The sequence below is a fragment of the Mauremys reevesii genome, linkage group 4 (assembly GCF_016161935.1).
Source record: "Mauremys reevesii isolate NIE-2019 linkage group 4, ASM1616193v1, whole genome shotgun sequence".
NCBI classification, from domain to species: domain Eukaryota; kingdom Metazoa; phylum Chordata; order Testudines; family Geoemydidae; genus Mauremys; species Mauremys reevesii.
Window position 1 is genome coordinate 97,405,755 of NC_052626.1, and position 24,879 is coordinate 97,430,633.

Genomic DNA, 24,879 nt, shown 5'->3' on the forward strand with positions numbered 1-24,879 from the left:
CATCCAAGAACTGCTCTCATCCAAGCACTGGGCCATCTTGGTGGGAGTGGTATTGTTGTATGTGGTGAAGGATAGATTCTGCAGTGTATTATCTGCAAATGCTGGCACCTGAGTCAGTGTCATATGACCAGTTCACCTAGTGGCTACATGTAGATGTTGAAAAGGACCAGAGAGAACTGATCGTTGTGGAACAACGTAAACGAGGAGTCTAGTGTGGAGGTGCAGTTTCCCATCACTACTTGTTTGGTACATCCATCCAGAAAGGACTCAAACCATTTTAGTACATTACCCTGGAGCCGGCACCTCTCTCAGGCAATATAGTCTAATATTATGAAGTTCTATACAATATACTTTGAGTGAGTGCCCATTTTGGGTAGGCCTTTAATACATAGTGAGGTTAGGGAATCAAATTGGTTTCCTTTCCCAAAGGATAGCACAGCTCTCAAGTTTGGGAAACATTGCCACAACAACTAGAGTAGCAGATTGAAAAGTCTGGTTTTAGTGTCTACATACAATTTGGTTTGTACATGGTACAGACAATACTAGATTGAGGGTTTTTAAAACTCTTGAACGTGGGGCCATCTATTAGAAATTAAAAATGAACTTAAATGTCTGATTGCTGGCAAACTTAATTACATCTGAACTTCAAGATTTTCTGCTGCCACCATCATAATAGATTGCAGTTTGTTTGTTTCATTACTGATGGGTTTGGGGGATAGGCGTTTTTAAAAAAAGGATGAAGTAAAATAGATCACTCCAAAACAGATGATAGTAACTACTTTTTATTATTGCAACAATGGCAGATCTTTTCACTCTACCAAATAAGAATACAGAAAGTTTTCTACATCTTTATTTTTCACCTGTCAACTTAATATATTTGCATATTATCTACATACCTGTAATGTTATTTCATAATCTTTTGTTTAAACCTGCATCTTTGTTACTTTTTATTTTTTTAAATTGGTATATCAGGAAAACAAGCAGGCACAAGGAAAACTTTCAAAACTTAGGAGTTGCATCACAGTAAACTTATCCTCTAACAGAAAGCAAAAAAACATCACCACTGATCTCTATTCAGAATGACACAAAGAAATAAATACCCAAAGTTCTTTGTACCATTCAATAAGATCTCATGAAGATTGGCCTGTACCATTTTTGCATGTAGAAACATGGAACAAATACACCACAGTTTTAACCAACTCTTTGAACTTGGTGTTTTTGTTCTGCAGCATTTACATACACCCCACCCTCATTGTGTGAGTTTGTTACCACTCACTGTACAGCATCTGTGATCTTCAGCTAGGTTAGCTTCAGTGTAAAAATACACCATATACACCAACATAGAGAAATAGCCATTAATGCCTAGTAATGTACAGCTTGATAGAAAAAAAATCATATGAAGCACGTTTCACAAGTTTTACTAAAACATTAAGCTTTCTTTAAATCAGTTTTCAAATATAAAAATTGGATTTTCCTCCTTATAACTGAAGTATATTTAAAAAACAATTTTTAAAAAATGGCTGTAATTTAAATCTAATCGCTATCATCTGATCCACCTTCTGATCCACGTTCAGACCCCTCAATGTTGGATGCCTCTGGTTCAGATTCATTGCCAGACTCTCTGCCAGAGCCCTCATTGTCAGATCCTCTATCAGAATCTCTGTCTGAATCACCACTGCGAGAAGCTGGACGAGATTCATTCTCTGACCCACCGGAGTGACTTCTTCCCGACTGTACAGAGTGGCTTCTCCCAGATTGCACAGACTCATTGTCGGACTGTTCTGAATCTGACCGTCTCTTCTTTCTGGCTGACCTGTCACTGTCAGAATCCTCATCAGATGGATGAGCACTGGACCTCCGTGGACTACCTACCTCACTACCAGACTTGTTTCTGTTATCTGAATCACTGTCCGACATGATGCGTTTATTGCGCTGCTGTTCAGCATCATCAGAATCACTGTTGCTGTTCCTGGCGTTTCTGTTTTTTTAAAAAAAAAGCAGTTTAATCAATTATTAAAGCCGCAAGCATTGGCTTACTATGATCAAGCGAGAATCCTGGATTTCACAGAGATGTTGACACTCTCACTGAGAAGGAAGAGAAGAAAAGGACACTCAAATAATTCAGAGGGGAAGATGATATCTTGTATCATAGTGAAGTACTCACTATCTTCCCATCTTCCCAAGTGCAGTGATTCCTAGTTTGGCTATGAAAAAGGGCATTTGGCAAATCTGTGTGGATCACCAAGGAAATACGGTAGAGAATGAAAGGTGAAACACAAAGTACCCATTTAGACTAACATGATAGTCCTGACTTGATGAGATTGGAACCCTCCACTTCTCTGACATCACTGAAGCAGCAATACCAAAGGAGACACGAGTATATGCTTTGACTGAGAATGTTTTTTAGACCTCAAAAGTACACACTTTTTGGGCACAGTATTTCAAAGTAATGACTGTTGAATTTTTGGCCGTTTAACAATAATTAGTTTGTTAATTTGAGGAGTGTCAATCCTACAGTTATGTCAATTTAGATTTGGGACTAATATATACTTAGTTTTATTTTAATCATCTTCAAGCATGGGTTTGCAACCTCAGGGACTGGATGTCAAGGGGTCACAACCTGCCCTTTACATATTGCTCATTTAGAGAACGGTGTCAGTTAACTAGGAAGGGTTGTCCCAATATGGCAAAGGTTGAAAGTCAATCTGAGAGCTTTTTCCATCAGGCAAAAGTCAACATTTGACTTTCAAAATGTACAAAAAATCAATAAAGATTCATACCCATCATCAGCAATTTTGAGTTTATCCTCATCAGAAGAATCTTCACTAGATGAAATTATGGCTTTTGATTTGATCTTTCCCTTCATTGAAGGAGGCAGACGTTCTGGCTTCGCCTGTATGGGAAAAAACGCGAAGTAATATTGCTTGTTCACTGGAGTAAAACTGATATCAATAACTGAGAGCTTAAAGTACAGCTGTTCTAACATAACAGTTAGCTGTTAGAAATAAGTCTAGTTTTCTACATCCATTTATAAATCTGGTCACAATTTATGTTCTGATTTCAAAATGGAAGAGGAGAGCTTCAGAAGCATCCCTGTAGCTACTGCTATATTAGCAGACATAGAAGGGGAAAGTATGACGCATGTTTGCTGCAGGAAGTATTTTCCATACTTCCCCCTACAGCAAATGTCACTTTACTGAATGCAGTCGCACTGTAATCTTCCAAATGTAAACAGGAACTATCAAGGCATTACACTTTTAAACTTACAGCCTTTTTCCTCTCTGCTTTGGGTGGACGTCGTTTTTTAGGTCTTGGGCCATTTTCATTTTCTTCATCATCAGTTCCATCATCTCCTCTCTGGGGTCTTATACACAAAAATCAAGTCAGAATTAATATTTAATTCCTGCATAAACAGTGTATTATTTCCAACAGTGTCAAAGTATCAATGTGTTAACCTGACATTTCTTGTATTATAGGAATATGAACAGTTAGCATTTTGCTAACATTTACGTTTTATAACTGATGTGTATGACCATTTACAACTGGGAACTCTCTTTTTTAAACAAAGTTGGGGAGGGGGAAGCAAATCTACTTTGTCTTATTCTAACACCATCTACAGGCTCCTGTGTAAGGCATACTCTAAACTGATACTACAGAGTTACAAAAAGAATCAAAAAGGTTTAAACTTAGTTACCTCCTCCTCTTTTTCTTCTTCCTCTCTCCATCTTCTTCTTCACCATCTTGTTCACTACCACTGCCTTTCCTCCTCTTTTTCTTTCTGGACACAGGCAGATCTTCGTCACTCTCATCATTGACAAACTCATCAAATTCTCCTGCTTTTCTGGAACGCTGCAATAAGTTAAAAACCCACGCCATACCAGATTATTTGTAATCTGAAAACCAATCAGTCAACATATGGAGACTATAAGACTTTTCACCGTAATGCCCCAACTGTCCCATTATCTGTACAGACTTAGCACTAAGAAGCTGGTTCTTAGATGAATATTAGAATACACAATTCCACTTGCTGCTGCTATTTGTTGGATACAATATTCATTTTTGGTACTGTACTCTTGGAGCAATATATTAAATTTACCTTCCATCCCAAAGGTGTCTGCATGTCATTGATGAGCACTCTATAATGCCCCACTGAATGTCAGGTGCTGATTAATGCTTGTTTTAACTCTTGTCACAGAGTAACTCTAAATTATAGAAAAGTGTGGAAAAAACTCCATTCTGTACCCTTCCGCCACCACGTTTCTTCTCCTTCGATCCTTCTACTTCTCCAGTGAACATCAAAATATTCTTGGTCTTCTCCACATACTGGGCTCTTTGTTCCAGAAGTTTCTTCTGTTCTTCTTTCTCTCTGAGGCGTTTTTCTTCCTGAACGAATCAGAACAAACTGACCATTACCAGGATCCTGCACTGGAGGCATGGAGAAGCAGCTACTGCTAGTGTAGTTCATAGATCACAGTGACTATGGATGGCTTGAGAGGGGAAGAGGGAGGGGTGAATTGTTCTCCCAAACACCACTTTCACCCTTCCTTCCCCAAAGCCTGAATGAACAGGCTCCATAGAGGAAACAATTTCACCCCTTTTTACATATCCCTAAATTTTCAAACTCCCTTTAAGTGCCTACATTAAAAAATTCACCTTGAATATTACTCCCTGAACAGTTTCTAGGTATCAACACAGAGCTATGGTGGCAAGCATACCCATTTAAAACACACACACACCCCTCTCTACAGGGAATATAAACCTGTTCTTTAAGCAGTTTTTGGCGGAGCAACTCCTTTTCTTGCTCTTGCTTGGCACGCAGTTCTCTCTCTTCTTCATCCTGCTTGCGTGCACGAGCCACATGATACTGAGCTTGACTCAGTAAATCAGAGCACTGCCTATAACATTCAATGTTTTCAATTAAAGGAAGTTTCTAGGCACATCCTACATGCTAGAAAAAGAAAAAGTTATAAAAAGAACACACATCAATACTAAAGTTGTCCATACCACTGAATAAAATACAAGCCATCTGAAGTAACGTAACAACTAAGTGTTTAAATAATTCTATACACAATATAGATTTTTCCTTTTAAAATCCATTATAGTGATATGACTTTTACTTAAGTTTATTCATTCATCTTCTGAGACATATGGATTTTCTAGCTAGCTTTTTTAATTTAAGCCTGAAGAACATGTTTCCACACAGAATGCTACTCAAAGCTGTCTTGTTTGTTAAAAAGTTTAGCTACTTCAGTAAGAAAAAAATCCTTAATATAAAGAGGAAGAGTCTTGAACTCAGCTGTGCAGCTCCACAAATACCCCTTACAAAAGCACCTTGTATTTAAACAGCTGTAATTAACCTAATCCAAAAATATATTGAGAAGTTAAGATTGTATGTTCAGGGCCCAGATTTTTTAAACTGATTTAGGACTAAATCTCGGTCAAAGTGATTTAAGCATATTAGAGCCTAAATTCCATCAACTGTCAATGGGATTTAGGCTCTTAAGTGCCCTAAATCACATTTGAAAATGAAATTTAGGCTCCTAACTAAATCAGACATGGCAACGCTGAGTGCAGCCCTGTCTAAATGCCTTTAAAAATCTGGGCCTAAGTGCTCAAACATCAGGAAATGAAGTAGTAAGTGCTCTCCGTTCAACCCCCTTGTAAACTAGTGTTAATTGTGAAGTGACCTTTAATATTATGTTCACAAATAATTTCTCAAATACAATGCAAAATATTTTTCTGCCCACAATTTTAGACATACCTATAGCTTCTATTTGGTACTGTGGTCTGCACATGACAATCTGTGAAAAGCCTGAATTTGTAAGATGTGCAATGAATAAAGCCGAGTTTTTTCATTCAATGTGCATCTTAGAGATATCTGTTTACTGCACACCTAAGCTAGATGGGCTCATATGCACAGTACAATATTATTTAACTTGGAGCACTGGTAAAAACAGCTAAGAAGCTGCATTCAAAGTACTGTGATTGCATGAACTCATTTTGAAGGCCTAACAACTCTTCAAATAACTGGTTTCACCAGAGCACTCAAAATCACTTCCCAGTGAAAGGTAGTTAGCTGCCAGATTTCATCTTTCTGATCCCAAGCCCCATTTAAAAAAGGTCAAAGAAAGGGGAAAATATTTGCCATTTAAAAAACCCCACAACTCATTTTCACAATGTTTTGCTCAAGCTTCTAAAACAAATATTCCATCAGAGGGCAGACGCCAGGCCTGGAGAGTTCTAACCTCTCAGCAGTAAATTTTGGAAAATTATGAGCAACTGAAAAAAATGAAATTCTAATGGAAATGCTCACAGAGCCTTATCTATAGTTATCACTATTCCCCCATGATAATAAACTGACAACTGAGTTTAGTTCTGGAAAATACTGTTTTAATCAGAAAAAAAGGAATATTTTTTACCTGGCTTCAGTAGCAGCAAGAGCCAAATCAAATCTCATTTTATCTCCTACTTTACTTAAATAACTGAAGTATCTGGAGGGAAAATGAAAAACAAAAGCAGATTGAAATAGTGACATTTCATCCTATAGTCCCTGTTTTGTTTTACTTAAACACTCACCTAAACCAAAAGGGAACATGTCACTGCAAAATTTCATAACACTACTGATGTGACACGCTGACTTCTGTATCTGTACACTGTGCTTGGGCCTTCTAGTACAAAAGAAAGCTACAACAAGTCTGATATCCCTAAAATAAACGTTTTTAAAATGATCACTACAAGTATTATTGCTCTTTTCCACCTTTAATCCAAAAAAATCATAAAACACTTTACAGGCTTTGTGTAGGGACTGAGTGTAGGAATGTCTAAAGTGGAACATGGCAGTCTTCTAATGCTGCTGACACTATCAAACTGTTTACAACAAGTATGAAAAAAAAATAACTTCAGCCAATTGAAACCGCTGGGAAAATGTAGGCAAATAGAAATTTGGCTGTGATAACTCAGGTGAACACCATAACTATTGAAAAGATGCTATCTCATTTTTTTGCAGCACAGCTGGCTTGGTTCTATTCTATTTTAAAGTACTCAAACAGAACTACATCTAACAATCAAGTCTTAGATCTTTTTAATGTAAAAATTATTCTTAGAACTCCCATTAATAGAGGGTCAAACACAAATTCTCTATTTGCTTCTATACTGGAGGCAGGCCTAGTTTCTAAGACACATGTGTCAGGTAGTTCCTATGTACTGTAATTCTCACACAGAAAGAAACTGAAGTCTCAGAAATAGAGAGCTCTGTTGGAGACAGCCTTGAAAATAATCTCTCCCCACTTACAGATTCCCTTAGCTTTCCCAGGAATCTCAGTATCTGCTTCTTCTGCACCTGCCTAACCCAGTCGTGCTACCCTGCCATTCGTAGCCTCTGCTGACGACATCAACAGGAGGGAGTCTTTAAAACCTGCTCTGCTGGCTCCTGACTAAATATGTTGTTGGACTAGTCACACGTATCTGTTTTTCATTCTACTTCAGAGTGTGGTGACCATTGAAACGGCAATAAGAAAGGGAGGAAATAGAAAATATGTATTTTTTTCCTGCTAGATCTCTGCCCTGGCCCAATTTACATGTTCTCAACAGAAGCACAGTTCTCAGAAGACGTAGGAATGTAAATGAGCGAGGATAGAGCTAGAGACCTTTAGAGGTTTTGAGGTCTATAGGTATAGCTTCTGGAAGGCACGCAATAGAGAAAAAGACTTCCCAACCCCATCCGAGATAACTTCTCAATCTGCAAGCAAGGATTTGTCTAGGTTTACTTGGTTCTGCCTCAGCACTGAGGGCTGGGCTTCATGATTTAGGAGTCCCTTCCAGCCCTACCTTTCTATAATTGAGAGGATTTCTATATTAGAACTTTTTTTCTGTGCTAGACTGACCTAGCATTCTAGTGCAAAGAAAAAACAAATTTTTTTCATAAGAGATACAAGATTCAAATTCCACCCTCAAGTTTATCCTGACAGACATTTAGCAGCAAAAATGGGGCATCAACTCCACTTAAAAAAAAGAAAATCTGGCTAATTTACGGGTAATCCTAGAAGGACCATAATACTTTAGTGAGTACAACCAAGCAGGATAATTTAAATTCCACACCAATTCTGACAATTCAGTCATGTAAGGCAAGCCATTTTCCTCAAGAGAAGAGATTACAGACTGGATTTCTAAATGGAAATTTGACTGGATTTTTGTATTACAGCATGCAATACAATTTTGAAGTGACTGCTTGTGTAAACAAAAGGTTTTTTATTTTTAATTTGTGAGCAAAATAATTAGAAGCCTTTATCCTGAGGAAGTGTTTTGGTCAATACTAGGAGCAAGATATTTCTGGGCATGAATGAGGAAATAGGGCAAGAGGGCTCAGACAAAGTAAGTTCCTGCTATAATAGAAGTTTGAAAAGAAACATCTACTAGGCAACTTTGCCTTGCATTTCAGAGTTGTGCTTAAGTATATAAAGCAAGTGACAGCACAGACTGTTTGGAAGTATATCAGAATCCCTCATGCCGATATGACTGGCTGATCTTCCTCTAGTTGGTCTGACTGAGCAAACTCAATGGCAATTGATTAGTAACTATGAATGAGATCAGAATTAGAGATGTCCAGTGGCAAAGTGAAGCCAGGACTAGTAAAAAAGTACTCAGTTTGTAACACTGGTTGATACCTGTAAACAAATCACTATCTACATAAACTTCTCACTTCTGTAACTGAACAAGTCACTTTAATAGGTATACAGCTTAAAAGTGAAGAATCACACTGCGGTTTGTTCAAGCAAACAAAAAAGTAACAAAGTTTGCCTGCCACCCAGTGTTTTGGAATTTAAGGTAAACTACTCCTTGAGATCTGTGACTGGAGTAGGTTGGCAGAAAACCAGGATATAAAACAAATGACTTCATCCAAGATTTTACAACCAGAGTCTGCATCGGGAAAATGGGCAGGAAGAAAAGAAAGCTGAGGAAGGCCAGCATTAGTTACCAAGGGACAGAATTAAGCCTCAATTCCTATGGCATGTTCAACTGATTATGCTCACAAGTGCTGACAGTTTGATTAATCTAATTACACGCAGTTCTCTTTATAAAAAAAAAAAGATACAGTTTGTAAGATAACTCATGAAGTCTGATTAATTAAGAGACCTTGAACAAGTTCATGAAATGGCTCCAAAGCTGGTAGTTTTGTTTTGTTTTTTATTTTCACAATTTCTGCTTTGGTTGAAAATTTTAACCAAAATTATTTATTTTCAGTTAATGAATAGCGGTTTGTGATATATTTCCCCGCCCCCTTCAATTGTGATCTTCTCCCACCAGAATGAACTACATAAGGTGGAGACATAAAACAAAAAACAGAACTTCTTTGGAGATTAACTCATTAGCTTATCAGGATTTATGACATCAAAAATGGATTTAGAGCAAAGATTGGCAGAGCATTTTCAACTAGGAATGTTGAGAGAGATGTAACTTTTTTTTTAAAAAAACACGCAAGATTTTTACAAAAGACACTTTCACTCATATCAAAATTGGAATTTAAGATACACACTGAGTATTTTCTAGAATAAAGTATTTTCTTTAACAACATAGCTAAGTAAAACATACTATAACAATTTAAAAAAAAAGGCATAAAAACTTTTTACTGCATATTGTTACCTGTGGGCTAACTCCAGTTCTTTCACAGCATTTAGTACTTCCTTCAGATTACTTTTTTCATCTTTCAGGACAGAGGTGGCTAGTCTCTGTAGCACTAGAGCCACATTAAACATAAGGACTGTATCACTGGGAGCTACATGTCTAGCCTGTGAATGAAATGCACATATTTTAAATTGCAGGAAGTTATCAATGACATATGGATGGTAAGCAATTAAATGTACATTAATAACCCAATGATATGAAACATCATGCATTAAGGAATAAAATTACTTTAAAAACTGCAATATACATACATATTTTTACCTTCAGCAAAGTCTGTTTGCATTCCTGTAATTTGCCACATTTGAAGAGTGCTCGGGCCAAGTACAACAATACTTCAGTATTCTGATGCTTATAGAACTTTCTGAGGCAGTTTTCATACTGAAATGGAGAGATCAAATTACTAAAAAAAGATAGTGGCGTTTTAAAGAACTCTTGTAGCGGTTTTGTATTGCAGACAATTCCAAGTAACTTGGGTTCTATTCATGAAATAGATTTATTTCATTTTTTTTCTTTAAATAATTACATCATATTGCGTGGCTCTCTTCCACTTTGTTTACTGTATACCATTCTGAGTTCCCACTTATTGTAAAAACTTGTAGGTCCCTCAGGACTCCTGCAAGTCCTTAGCTTAATACAATAGCATCTTACACATTTTGGAACGGACAACATTGTAAGCACGTACCATTCATTTACAGCAGTGGTTGTCTGGGGGTACACTGAGGTTTTCCGGGTGTACATCAACTCATATAGATATTTGCCTGGTTTTACAACAGGCTACATAAAAAGCACTAGCAATGTCAGTACTAACTAAAATTTCATACAGTGACTTGTTTTATACTGCTCTATAGTTTATGTGCTGAAATGTAAGTACAGTTTTTACATTCCAATAATTTTATTATATGGTAAAAATGAAAAAGTAAACAATTTTCCAGTAAGAGTGTGCTGTGACACTTTTGTATTTTTATGTCTGATTTTGTAAGCAAGTAGTTTTTAAGTGAGGTGAAACTTAGGGTAGGCAAGACAAATTAGAATCCTGAAAGGGTACAATAGTCTGGAAAGGTTGAGAATCACTGACTTACAGTAACCAGGGTAAAGGTACAAATTGTGCAAGAAAAAGAATTATTGTAAGAAGCATGTTCATTTAAGTTATGAAATTTGAAATTACCATTTTCTCTCTCTATTCATGTATATGTATTGCTACCATAACCTGAAATATACTTGATGTACCTCTTTCACTCCCATGCCCCTTCACTATAATTTGTGATGAAAAAAACAATCAGTTTTAATAAATGCTTATCAAGTTAGTTCTATCCAGCTAACTTAAGTTACTGTGCCAAAGATTATTATCTAAGTGTTGCTGAAATGTCATGCAGGTACAATCAGCCTACAACTGGGCTTCATGCTGCATTTAGGGTTTTATTCTCAGTTTCCACTGGTCATTACCACACTTTCTTGATCCAGTGGCAGGCTGTCACGTAACATGCCATTTCTCTTTTTCCCCTGCACACAAAAGTTATGCAGTTTTTCTTGCTGTTTTTTACTGAAAAGCCTTGCATCATTTCTGATCATTTGTGGGAAAATCATTTGATTTGAACTTCTTCACATTTTGAACACTGGAGTAGAAAGTGTCTCAATCTCTATTAAATTGGCAGGAAGCACTACCCTCTGGAGTTGGATTGTGCTTTGTCTCTCAATTTCCACTTGTAGTTTATGTCCAAGGATTCTATATTTGGTGAGAAAGCTACCTTGGCTTTGCATATTTTCTGTAGAGTCAGCTACTGCAATAATTTTGTGGCTGTAGCAGGCTAAGTTGTTATATTTTATTTGTTGTTCCATAGACGCCAATACTGGTGCTCTCTTAACGTGTTGTGCATTTTTAGTTCTGGGTGGAATTGTTTGTGTTGGCAAGACCACGGAGTGATAATGCACTTCTATTTGGATATGATCTTTTGATCTCCCTGTGCTTTGCAGTGGAGGAACTCTGCTGTGCTGCTCTTAAGTTTAGCGTTCTTTTCTGCATGTTAGAAGGATACGGGTAAGTGACCCCCCCGTTTGTCCCTGGAGTTCTAGTGCTCATAGAATACCTGCAAAAATGTTGAAGTAAAGTTTCTATTAAGATTTTTGTCCCAAACAATACAATTGTCTGTTACAATAGGCTTGCGACTTCACTTTCATATAGTATAATTTGACTCCTATCAAAAAGTTTTATCAGTAGTTTCATTGGAGGAGTATATCTAGTAGGTTTTTTATGGCATATTAACTATGAAACCATATGGCATCGCTGTTTCTTGTAATGTTTTTATAGCCATTCTGAAGCTCCTGGGTGTGTTTATTCTAAGGCCCATTTACACACAATTTAAGGAGGGTTCTATTTCCATATCTCTAATAATGTTTTCGTTTGTTCTGAGCTTGTCTCCAAAATATCATTCAGTTGAGTTTTGCTTGTTTTTGTTATTTTAAGTTTGACTTGTAGGGCACACGTTTTACAGCGGCAGTTTTCTAGCGGATGGATGTTTCTTTGGAAACAATTTTGTTTAGGCCATAGTTTACCAGATCCCCAGTATACAAAAGGCATTATTAATAATTATTAATTAATTATTTAGCATGACTCCAGTTTGTGGATTCGCCAAAATAGTTGGTAGGATCAACTATGTGTGTGTTGAAAGGGCAATGAAGTTATAAACGTTTTCTTGGTGGTTTTGAAAGTGTGTTATATACACGTTAGCAGTCACTCTGGGCCATGATTACAAAACTTTGCCATGAAGGAAAGACAGCAAATTGTACTTCTCTACTTCAATAAGGTTCTCTTGGGGTACGTCCATACTACCCGCCCGGGTCGGCGGGTAGCGATCGACTTCTCAGAGTTCGATATATCGCGTCTCATCTAGACGCGATATATCGAACTCCGAACGCGCTCCTGTCGACTCCAGAACTCCACCACCGCGAACGGCGGTGGCGGAGTCGACGGGGGAGCCGTCAGGACGGGTAAGTAGTTCGAACTAAGGTACCTTAGTTCGACCCCCTCCCCTCCAGTGTAGACCAGGCCTTATAAATGACAAAGTGACTATGTTGACTGAACTACACACAATCAAAAATGCCTCCTAGTAGACCAAAACTCTAATCTATTTATATCTTAACTCTACTTAGGACAGCATAGAAAAGATAAATGTACAAGTTGATACATCCTTTGTTACTCTTGTCCACAGTTGGCAGTTCACTTCTAAATCTAGACATAACCTGGCAGCTAAAAGGACTTCTATTTTATTTTGAATAGGACCATAATTTGTTAAAACAGAATATTATTCAGAATAGCTGAAGCTGCCAGCAATGACCTCTGGCTATTCCTTTGCTACCTCATTCCAATATTTTAAATGGTTCAACTTATAGAGGTTACCATCTGCACAGCACTGATGTACTGCTTCTGTTCTACGTAGATGTGTGCCAAATTCAACCACACATCACTGATATCTGCTGTTGCCTCTCTCACTTGGGCAAAAACATCACGAGCCTCACGGAAATATCCTTTGTGTGCCAATACAGCTCCTAAAGGGAAAGTTAAATGTATAGTGTAAGCTTCCAGGTTTAAATACTATCAAAGTTACCAGAATGATGTAACAGAGAATTGAGACCATTAACTGCATGATATAGCAAGACATTCCTCCAGAGATCAGTTATGTATAGCCCCAGGAAAAAAACAAAAATGATGCTTGAAATGCTCTACAGATTATATACTAAAAGAGCTAAATCCAAGAACCACCACTAGTAAACTACTAAAGGGAATTTAAGTGTAATAATCACCTATGCCATTAGCAGCATACAAATTCTTTGGATCATTTCTAAGTACTTGCTTGTAGATTGCTAGTGCACGATCTTGATGACGCTTTTCCTACAAACGTGAGTAAGAAAAAGATTAATCAATCATTCATCTGTTTGGTGACATAGTGCACCTAATATTTTACAACTGATGAACTTCGCATACAACATAAAATACTTGTGCCAGGGTGGTCAAAGGTTAATGGCATACCAATGCATTTCAACCGGTGTGAAATTTACCTTCTCTCTATCCCTGGTGGGCTGATGCAAAGTTTGCAACCAGACATTACCAAGAGCCAGCATGGAGTAAGTGTCATTTTGCGTGGATGGTTGTTTCAATATCCTTTCAAATTTCTTCTGTCCTGGACCCCACTCTTGTTTAGCCAAGTGAAGATTACCAATTAAAGACCAAGCATCTGGATGATCCTGAAACAAACTCCATCGTAAGTAACTTAAGGACTGCTTTCACTTATCTGTGTTAGACATCTAAATACAAGCCTTAATCATTGTATTATTACACATGTATTATATGGAAATAAATTACATTTTTATATACAGAAAACAGAGCAGAGGAAGTTAACTAGAAGAAAGGACTACTTTGGATAACTTACATATATTCATAAAAAAAGAGAGAGAGTAATCCAGTGAATCTAATTTGAAATTTTAGTTCTAAATTAAATATTTAAGAGTCTCACTAACCTGATTTATTTGAAGTGCTTCTTTAAACCAATCAGAAGCCTCATAAAAATTGCCTTTATCTCTAGCCATAGCTCCTAAGCGCAAATAGCCTAAAAACAGAAAATGATTTTACATAATCAGCTCAAATAGAATAAATTAGGTCAGGCATGACTTTCACAAACTGTTTTTTTTCCCTGATATGTTTAGGATATCAAGCACCTAAAGATATTCTATATTTTTATTTCTACATATGGACACACATTACATATGATTTTTATTTAAATGCTGGAGAATATCTTTTGTTGGAAAGCTTATTCCATCTCTGACTATATCTTTTGTAAGTGTTAATTAAAATAGTTAAAATTTGAAAACACTCTGATTTGACTTATGAGCTATGCACTGAATAGAAGAAAAATTCAAAAGAAAGAAGGATGCATCAGTTACAGAAGACAATCGCTCAGCCTCCTGAAGTCTGTTATAAAACAAAAATCTCAAACAATACAAAGGGGCAGATGAGGGCCTGAATACAAAAATCTTTCAGTTTGAAGAGGACTGTTCAACCAAAATAGAAGAATTTCTTACAGTCAACATAGTTAGGATGTTCTCTTAAAATGTTTTTATATAGCTTTTCTGCTTCATGGAATTCACACATTGCCTCATATAATCTGGCAAGATTATAGGACGTTGTTACTGAGATAGCATTGTAGTAATGCTCATCATGTTCAGCTTCTGCCTTAGCACGATCCAGAGATGCCAAAAAGTATTTCTAAGGACAAAATAAAAAGAGAGGAACAGAATGCTTGGATCATTAAATAATTTAAACTCAGACTTTGGATAATTTCTTAAAATTAGGTTATTTAAAAAGTAGTAATGTGGTTTAGTACCTTTGCTTCACCTAGGTTTCCAAGCCTAAAATGGAGAGCACCCACATTATTCAAAATCTCTGGTGGCACATCAGCCTGCACTTTCTCCTGAAGGATGCGTGTTGCTGTTCCATAGGCTGAAAGGGCACCCTGTGCAATTGTAAGAGGTGGGAAAGAAGTAGCAGGATGAGTTCTATGCATCACTTTGTAACTTAAACCAAGTGTACACGTTACACAACGTCTCCATTTTACAGCATTAATACCTGTATGTCAGTCTGCTCAAGGATTTGCGCTAGTTCAATCCACGCTTCTACGTCATCTGGATACTGTTCTGTGACTTTCTTCAAGTGACCCTGAGAAAAAACAAACATTACTTATGCACGCAAAAGTTTATATTAAACTGTCAAAAAAGGCACCAGAGTTGGTTTTTCAATGTGTTTAGGCTTGAAAGCAGTACATTTCTCTTCTGTAAAGATATAAAACTTCAAATGTATGCATATGACTGAGCATGTTAGGCAACAAAGCCAACCTAGTTCATCACTTAACTCAACACCAGTATTTTCCACCCTTCCCGCCCCCCACATTTAGTAAGACATGGGGAAAGCCCTTAGGGTTCTAAATATTCAGAAGGAATACAAACTTCTTCAAAACCTACCACATTCAAATAATTGAGAAATTAGACTGATTTGCCATGAAACTTATTTTCAGTTCAGTCCCAATGTCATGCTTGTCTGTTTTCATTAAAGCTCAGCTCTGGGAAATGTCTGTGTTCCCTACCAAAAAGATAGTATGTCATGATAGAAAGATATTATATACTGTTAAATTACTGATCAGTAAACCAAACCATGTTAACACACTGCCATTCAAAACTTGAGGGAAAAGCAGTGCTGACTAAATGCAAAGAAAATCAGTAGGAAAAGATCTAAGCATCAGAAAGAGTAAACATACTTAAATTTTAAAAAATGTTGTATTAGTATGTGACAAGGTCCTTTCAGAAAGTTAAACTGGGAGGACAAGAATATTCCCAGATATGTGATCATCAAGTTGTCATTTACAGGCAAATCACCCTTTTTGTGCAGAGGAAAACAAGTGTTTTCCATATGCAACAGAAAACAGAATAGTTTTGTTAGCTTTAGTTAACAGGTCTCCTAGTGTGGTCCCACTTCTGTTCAGATGACATTACCTCTTCTGCAGTTAATAACATCTGCCATTCGGAAAAGCGATTGACCTACTAAAACTATCACACACCCAGTTCTATTTTCACAGCAAAGTAAACCTGATTTTTAGTGATACCATAACTCAGATTTTCAGGGACAAATTTTTCCCTTGGATGTATGAATGAGGCATCAGCTGGAGTGACATACATTCAAGGTCATCAAGCAGGTAACACTGAGATCCAAAGTTCAGCAAATAAATATCTGAACATACTTTTGCAATATCTCGTTTGTCTTGGTCTTCTGAAGCAGCATAAAGAGATCCAAGGATTTTCATAGTCTCATAATTGTTAGGGTAGGCTTTCAAAACTTTTTCAAAGCATTGTGATGCATTCTCCTTGTCCCCCCGATAAATGTACATTTGACCCAATCCAAAAAATGGTAATACAAAAGAGGATGAGGCAAACTGTGTGGCTTGGTAGTAGTATTGGAAAGCTTGGTCATAATCTTCCTAATTTAAAAGAAACAAGGAGAAAAAAAAGAAGATGGATTATTTTCTTAGGGTTCTGTTTAGTTTTTTTTTTATATGTTGAATATATTTGAATATTACAATGTTCTAAATGTAATCTAGAAGAGGATTTTAAAAAATTCATTCTACCTGTACGTGAAAAGACCGGGCCAGCTGGTAGCAACTCTCTGCCTGCATAGCTTCAACTTCTGTATTATGGAAAGCATGGAGAGCCAAGTGCTGGACTTTACCATAATCCTGAATGATGAAAATAAAACTCAGTTTGAAAAATCCCAACCCATTTATGGTGAAGTTTATACACTTCTGAAACATCAGGCCTGGACTGATTAATGCAGACAAACAAGCAGTAGAATTTGGTAAGTTAACATCAGTAGATTTAGTTTTACAAGTTACTGTTCTTTTCTCTATACCCCAGTTTTAAAAGTAGCAGAAAATAAATGTCTTCAGAAAACACAGGTAGGTTTAAATTAAGAAAAAAAAAGTGTGTGCACTTTCTTGGCAGTCTTGAGAAAAAAAGTAATAAGGGATTTAAAAACTGAAACTTTACACTTGTCTGACTATATTAAAAAATTTACTCTTACTCTTTGGCCTTATGAAAGTCACACGATGGGTAAAACGTATTCTTTTAACAGCTGTACTTTAATACCTTTCAAAATGCAGAATTTAAAATGATTTTTGGAAGGCAGAAGCAGTAATGAGTTTGACACTGGAGCGGTTACTGTTCAGAAGGTTATGGAATTTTCCATTCATGTATTTTCTTACCTTTTTGAAGAAGAAGTGATTAGCCAAGTGGTTCAGCACCATTGGGTTACTGGGATCAATTGTGTAAGCTCTAGAAAGGAGTTGAACACCATTTTTGATAGAATCAGCCTAGATGAAATATTGATAGATATTAGCATTATATTTCAACATATTTCCTCAATATAACATCTTCAGAGCTATTCTTCTCACAAGTCCCAGGAACTGTGGCTCAGACGGGTCTTCCCATTGATGGCCAGAAGCAGCATCAGGACAGACAGAGATCCAGCCAGAAGCTCTTTAATCCCCCCAGATTCACTACAGAGAGTAACGAGCCCTTTCATGGGTAGGAGAAAGGGGAACAGGACTTCCTGAAGTGGAGGTTTCCCCCTACCTCCTCACAGATCCTCTCACGGCTGGACTTCCTCTGCCCACTCTGGTACCTTCCCTAACACTCAACTACCTTGTTCCTATTTACTCCCCCACCCACCCCCAACATTCCCTTTCATCCCCACTCTGGCCACAATTACTAAAAGAGGAAACACCATGTATGCTCATCCTCATCTTGACTATTTTGCTAATATGTTGTACCCTTGTCCCACCCTATATGTTTTTATCTCTAATGTGCGAGCTCTGGCCATGTGTTCCTATGCCTTTGTACAGCAACTAGCACAATGGAGCGCCAAACTCAACTAGGGACTTTGAGCACTACTACCCTATAAAATATTAGATAAGCATTTGCTTTTTATAGTCTGCCTTTTACAAAATGAACATTACATCATTCCCTTCCAAAGAGATCTCTTAATATGCAATAATTTAGTTTTCCTGAATACAAACCCAAACTTTATTGCAAGTCAGAACCCATGACAAGTACAGTAACTTGCAAGCTGGCACAAATGTGAAATTGTTACAGGGAAGAAATCTTATCTCTAATTCTATTTTCTGCTCTACCATTGACTCAATGTGTAATTTCTGGCAACTCATTTAGCATTTACATCTCAGTTTATCCATCATAAAAATGGTAAAATACCTAACTGAAAGATTAATATTCATGAAATGCTTTCCGATGATCAGATGGAAGGCGCAATAGAAGTGAAAGCATTTTACAGTCCAAACACACATACGGCCTTTCCAAAGCTATCATAGCAATATCCCTGTGAACTTAGTTTAATAAATCACTTACGATCTCAGGTTTTAGAACTTTTTTGTTTGGTTCTATAATTTTAACAATGTAAATTCTCTCATTTCCATATATGTTTATTTATACTGTAGATAAAGTTAAATGTGCAAGTGCAGGTTTGAAGGGATGCAAAAGGAAAAACCATACAGAAATAGAATTACTATTTGTATTTTCAATGCACTCTACATGAGGCTACATCTTAAATTTATATGAAAGCTAGAAACAGTGCAGAAGGTGGTCACGTGGTTAGTAAGTAGAATGTCCAACTGAGAGCAAGGCCTGGTCTACACTCAAAAAGTTCTATTGGCATAACTATGTTGGCACAGGGTGAAACTTTTACTGATGCTGTTATTTGGGTAAAAGCCCTCATGTAGATGCACGTATATCACTTTAGCTCCTTTTGCTTTGCCAAAATGGAACCACCAGTACATGCAGTTCTATCAGTGTAAAAGTGTATCAACACAGGAGGGTTTTGCCAGTAAGATTAAAGTGGCAAACTTTTTACTGTGGACAAGGTCCATGTGACACTTGTGCTTCTGAATCTACAATAGTTACATGCAAACTTCAGACAGATGTTAAGGTGTTGGTTTGGACTTATGAAGTCTGAATGGCCTGGGATCAGGCCACCTGAGAGACTGCCTTTCTTACCAAGACACTCTGCTACAACAGCAATCAGTGCAGACACCGACAGTAGATTACTCCTTGATACAATGGTGAGGGGGCTACTGGTATAGCATTCTCCCTAAAGTGTCCTGCTACACCAGACCAATTTTACTTGAGATTTGCTGACTTTCAGAGGATACCAAAGGACTTGTTTTTAATGCCTGGTCTTTAAAGAGGGTAAGGGAAGAATGCAGCTGTGGCCAATGTGTTGCAGTGTTATTTGTATTTAGAGGTGCTGCTTATTGAAGGTGGTGAACTAATTAAGTTCCGGAATTAAGGAGAAATTTCAAACAATTAGCAACGTACTCAGACTGCGTACATGGGCACAGTTTACTATTCTATGTTAATAAATAAATATATATATACACACATATATATATTTAACACACCACTATAGTTTTGAATTCATATCACTTAGTGTACATATCACTTCTTAGAGCCGCTTGTATTTAATAAGCGCAGTAGAGATTAGCATTATTTACTTTGCACTCTTCATAACTATTCAGAATTGCAATACCATCTACATCAGTGATGTTGATTAAAGTGATTCAGGTAATATATAAAATGTAAAAAAAAAAAAGGATTTTCAGACTGTTGTGAGGCTCACTGTTTAACTAGAAACCCAATACAGCACTTCACATTCTCCCCATCCCAGCTCACACCTACCTCTTTGTTATTGAGTTCTAGAACAGCCAATCCAACCAAAGCCCCTACACATTTCGAATTGAGCTCCAGAGCCCTGCTGAATGCCAGACGAGCTTTTTCCAACTTGTTCAGTTTCACGAAGCAATGGCCCATGCCTAATCGAACCTCAGCTAGGAAACAAAGGCAAGTCATTCAGAATGTCAAAAATCAAAACTTTTTACGAGTATGTTTTTTACTCTAAACATTGAGCTGATACAGGATTGATATCTTCATTACTTGATTCACACTGTATTTAGAGATAGTTATAAACAAGGCCCCGTGCTCAGTGGAAAAGATGACATTAATAGTGTGGTAAGACCCCTGGTTTCTACTCTATTCCAGTGGAGTAGGCTTCTATTTCTGAAGTAGTTTCAGATAATTTTTTTCATTAAATGAAATATGAAAGATTAGTGCAGTCAGTGTAACATTTATGCTTATTTAATATCACTTTTAATCTATTCCTAATAATTAAATTTTTATTGTGCTGCAGAATGACATTTAGAAAGAACAGTATTACAGAATTGTCAAGCAGGAAAGCTGGAGGTTTGATCAGTTAGTAAGGGGACAGTTTTGGTACCTCACCAAGGGTCTGAGATGGTTTGGGATTGTGGGATAAGCAATTAAGCTAGGTGTTTCTTCTAAAATGATTAGAAGTGAAAGGGTTAACAAAGGCTGCTTAAATTATCATCCATTGGTATCAAAGTTCTCACACAGTTCAACATAAAGGGAGCCATTCACACTACAGACATAGTTTCAGGCTCCCTGCAGACTCAGGGTACGTCTTCACTACCTGCCGTATCGGCGGGTAGCAATCGATTTTTCAGGGATCGATGAGACGCGATATATCGATCCCCGAACGCGCTCATGTCAACTCCGTAACTCCACCAGCGCGAACGGTGGTAGCGGAGTCGACATGGGGAGCCGCGGACGTCGATCCCGTGCCGTGAGGACGGTAAGTAATTTGATATCAGATACTTCGACTTCAGCTACGTTATTCACGTAGCTGAAGTTGCGTATCTTATATTGATTTTCCCCCATAGTGTAGACCTGCCCTCAGGAATAAACAGCCACATTTGTTTAAAGTCATTTCACATTCAGAAGTTTTCCTTGTAAGTAGTAAAAAAAGAGTTTATAAGAAAAAAAACACACTTCAATTTCTGAGCACAACTCTGCAGCAAGGAGTGGATTCTGCAGCTAATCCCTAGCTAAAAGAATCAAAGATTACATGTGGCCCTAATTATAATTCATGTTTAGGACAGAAAATGGTCAAGTAGCTCATGTAGGTGTACCCCATCTTTCCTCTATTAAAGGAATGTGTGACAGCCTCTTCAAGTACTTCCTTAACTTCTAAACACTGCATATGTAACTTCTGCTGCCTCTGGTAGTTTCCACAGAATTTCAGTAATAAAAATCCCATACGATACAATGAACGATCAGCTCATCAGATATTTTTGTATCATTTGACACATCTTAGATAAATTTGACACATACATCACTTGTTTTGTTCAGAATTCTGTGACATATCCATTTACCTCTGTCTAACTTCATATTCAAAAAGCTTAGAGCTAGTTTCTGTAATCCTTTTTGGACAATAGTCTTGATTCAGACACCCCTTTTGTACTTTCTGCACTTCTTTAATGGCTTTTTAAAAATCTATTGGTCAGAAATGTATGAAATACTATTCTGAACTAGGACTCCTTAAGGTATGCCTACTCTTTGAACTGGAAGCATAAATCTCAGCTCAAAGAAATATATCTGCACCAGCTCCCCTTGAGCTAGCATACTAAAAATGGGGCATAGCCACTTTGGTGTGAGCCACTAGTCACCCCGAGTACATACTTGTCTGAGATGCTAGGCACATACTTGAGGTGGCTGGCCCCTCCCACTGGCAAAGCTATCCTCTTTTTGATGAGCGCACTAGCTCAAATCATAGCCAGAGAGAGTATGGCCAATACTCAGATATCTGCCCCAAACGTATTCATTTGATCTTCACCCAGACCAAATTTTACATTCAACAACAAACACTTCAACCAAACCGTGGGAACAGCCACTGGTAGTAGGATGGCTCCTCAATATACCAGCCTCTTTATAGGACACCAAGCAGAAGACTTTCTGGACAAATGCACCATGAAACCAATGATATATTGAAGATACACTGATGATATTTTCATCTTCAGGACAGAGGACCTAGACTTCCTCAGATTTCCACCACCACTTCAACTATCCCCATCCATCCAAACTCTCTCTAGAATGCTCCCACACCAGCATCAACTTCTTGGACACCACAATCAGCTTCAACAATGGAACACTACAGATAAAATACACAATAAACCCACAGATCACACTTATCTTCATAGATGCAGTAACCACCCCAAACACACCAAGAAATCTGTTATCTACAGCCAGGCCCTTGGATTCTCCTCGGAGCATATTCTGTGGTAAGTCTGGGATATACACTTTTAATACATTTAAGACTGCCTTCATCAAACAAGGACACTCCACCAGAGAAGTATATCGCATCATGGAACAGGCCACCCAAACACCCCAAGAGAACCTGCTTTAATACAGGGAAAAAATCCTCCTCCAACTGCACACTTCTATTTGTCACTTTCTGCTCCACACTGGAACCCCTATGGGGTATCATAAAATAATCACAACCCATATTAAATGGGGACCACATCCCGAAAAAAAAATCTTTCACAACCCCCATCTTCTGGCCTTCAAACAACCCACTAAACCTCACTATCAGAAGCAAGCTCCTCACAGACCAAAACACACCAACTCAAGGTGGCGCCAGACCCTACCACAACAACAAATGCAAAACCTGTACACATATTTACATTGCTATGATGACCAATACTTCCCGCACACCTTTCAAGATACATGGATCCTACACATGCCTATCACAACATGCGTACCTCATCCAGTGCACTAAATGCCCCAATAATGTGTTAATTACCTATGCTAAACAATCTCTTCTGAATTATATTTAGCTGTGACACTGAGTACCTTTCCCTGAAGAAGGGCTCTGTGTAAACTCAAAAGCGTCTCTCTTTCACCAACAGAAATTGGTCCAATAAAATAAAATTACCTCTCACCCATCTTGTCTCTCTAATATCCTGGGACCAACATGGCTACAATACAGCAGACATACTCTTAATCCTTTACTCAGTTAGCAGCTATTACAGAGCCAGTAGAAAGCAAATCTGTCCTACAAGAGTAAGAATTTCATTTGTGACAGCGTGGATTTGAAAAAAGAAATTATAATAAAGCCCATTTTCTAACTGCAGGAATTATAAAGACCAGTTTTAGGTTTAAACAACTTAATAAGATTGTTTCAGTAGCAAAGATTTTCTATGCCTTACCTGGACAACCTGGGTTGGTTCGCAGTGCTTTCTTGTAGTAGGCAAGGGCTCCTCTATAATCTTTCTTGTTGAATGAAATGCATGCTTTACCTGTTACAACAAACACGTTACAGAAGTTGCTATAGGTTTGCTGTTCTGTAAAAGGTTTGACCTTTTCAGTAGTTAATGCCAGAATAAATGGAATTAATGAAGGCTTGGATGCTGTCAGGAACATTCACTTGATTATAACTGCTTTGTGCGTTTTGATGCCGATCCTACAAGTGTCAAGTATCTCAGAAAATAAAATTAATAAAGGGCAACAGCAAACATAAAAGTAACGTTTTAAAATAGTTTTTAAATAACTTTCATTTTCCTTTCTTGGTTAGGAAGTTTGGATGAAAATTGCCCTAAGCTTCACTCTAGAATACTGACTGAAGGGGTTACTGCTTGCTGACTCTTCACTACTGAAAGTGTTCTGGCCACCATAAGTGTCAGCAAGAAAAGACTATTAAGTAAGGTGGACCGTCCCAGGTGACTGGCCCCTTTTAGAGTAAAGGGTCTGCCCCACCTGTGTCTCACTCAGCTCTCCTCCCCAAATGTGACTAAATCAGGTAGGTCATGTGACTAAATTAGTCACATCAGTCTAAATCAGTCACAGGCTTAGGAATAAAAGAAGCCTCCAGAGAGCCAAAGAAGGAGAGAGTGAGCAGACAGCTTGAAGGAGGCATACCCGCCTAGTGAAAGTAGAACTGTGTACCTGCCTGTTGGCCCTTCAGCCTACTGACCTTTCACAGCCCTGGGGGAAAGGACAGGATTAAAGAGGCCAGCTCAGAAGCTGAGTGGTGCAGCCAGCCTGAATTATTAGCACAGACCCTAGGAGGGCTGTGAGACTCCTGACCTACAGAGGGGTAGCCTATAGGAACACTCATACAGAAGCCTAGAAGGAGGGCTGTAGGAACCCTGAATCAAGGAGAACAAGGACTTGATTTCAGGGGTTAAAAACTAAATTGATACACTATAAGAGACATATTAAACATACATGACCCCTCACAGAGGAATCTCAATTTAAAACATTTTGACCTAGGAGTTGCTTCTTATAAGAGCCAGACAAAGGGGGAAGAAGAGGTAGCACATCTGCAGAATCAAGCCGTGCTACAAGGGTGGACATGTACATAACCACACAGGCATTAGCATACAGTTGTTGATAATGCCCCTACCACCCCAGCTCTCTTTTCTGCAGGCACTTCCTGAATCCATCTCAGAATCTTAAATGCGTATTACCCCAAGACAGAGATCTCCCTTCTTTATTGCCAGGCCCACATGTGTCTCTACTTACAGGAATTGGGATAGACTGTGAACATGCATTTTCTACAAGTCCTAAACGGAGATGGAGAGACTGGGTTTTTGCAGAGATATTCACAAAATTCTTACCAAGGAGGGCTGGAATATTATTTGGAGACTGGTTGAGCACAAAATGAAACTGTGCGTCAGCCTGGTCCATTTTATCACCCTCCAGCAGACAGAAGCAGGCTCTTCCCAACAAGTGATTCTA

The 24,879-nt window shown here is 37.9% G+C and overlaps 1 protein-coding gene across 1 annotated transcript in view; it reads right to left on the reverse strand.

Annotated features, from left to right (window-relative positions):
• Positions 1 to 769: 769 nt before the first annotated feature.
• Positions 770 to 24,879, reverse strand: part of CTR9 (CTR9 homolog, Paf1/RNA polymerase II complex component) — a 28,584-nt gene continuing 4,474 nt past the window's right edge. Inside the window, exons 4-25 of the mRNA XM_039537265.1 lie at positions 24,759 to 24,876; positions 23,349 to 23,438; positions 19,966 to 20,114; positions 17,481 to 17,588; positions 16,848 to 16,955; positions 16,464 to 16,700; positions 15,299 to 15,388; positions 15,057 to 15,185; positions 14,755 to 14,938; positions 14,194 to 14,282; positions 13,735 to 13,920; positions 13,480 to 13,567; positions 13,076 to 13,224; positions 9,943 to 10,059; positions 9,640 to 9,785; positions 6,420 to 6,491; positions 4,760 to 4,895; positions 4,243 to 4,383; positions 3,695 to 3,849; positions 3,268 to 3,364; positions 2,781 to 2,893; positions 770 to 1,978 (exon numbers count right to left, since the gene is read on the reverse strand). Coding sequence (XP_039393199.1) covers positions 1,534 to 1,978; positions 2,781 to 2,893; positions 3,268 to 3,364; positions 3,695 to 3,849; positions 4,243 to 4,383; positions 4,760 to 4,895; positions 6,420 to 6,491; positions 9,640 to 9,785; positions 9,943 to 10,059; positions 13,076 to 13,224; positions 13,480 to 13,567; positions 13,735 to 13,920; positions 14,194 to 14,282; positions 14,755 to 14,938; positions 15,057 to 15,185; positions 15,299 to 15,388; positions 16,464 to 16,700; positions 16,848 to 16,955; positions 17,481 to 17,588; positions 19,966 to 20,114; positions 23,349 to 23,438; positions 24,759 to 24,876 — 3,147 coding nt within the window. The 3' untranslated portion in view covers positions 770 to 1,533. The remainder of the gene's footprint in view (positions 1,979 to 2,780; positions 2,894 to 3,267; positions 3,365 to 3,694; positions 3,850 to 4,242; positions 4,384 to 4,759; positions 4,896 to 6,419; positions 6,492 to 9,639; positions 9,786 to 9,942; positions 10,060 to 13,075; positions 13,225 to 13,479; positions 13,568 to 13,734; positions 13,921 to 14,193; positions 14,283 to 14,754; positions 14,939 to 15,056; positions 15,186 to 15,298; positions 15,389 to 16,463; positions 16,701 to 16,847; positions 16,956 to 17,480; positions 17,589 to 19,965; positions 20,115 to 23,348; positions 23,439 to 24,758; positions 24,877 to 24,879) is intronic.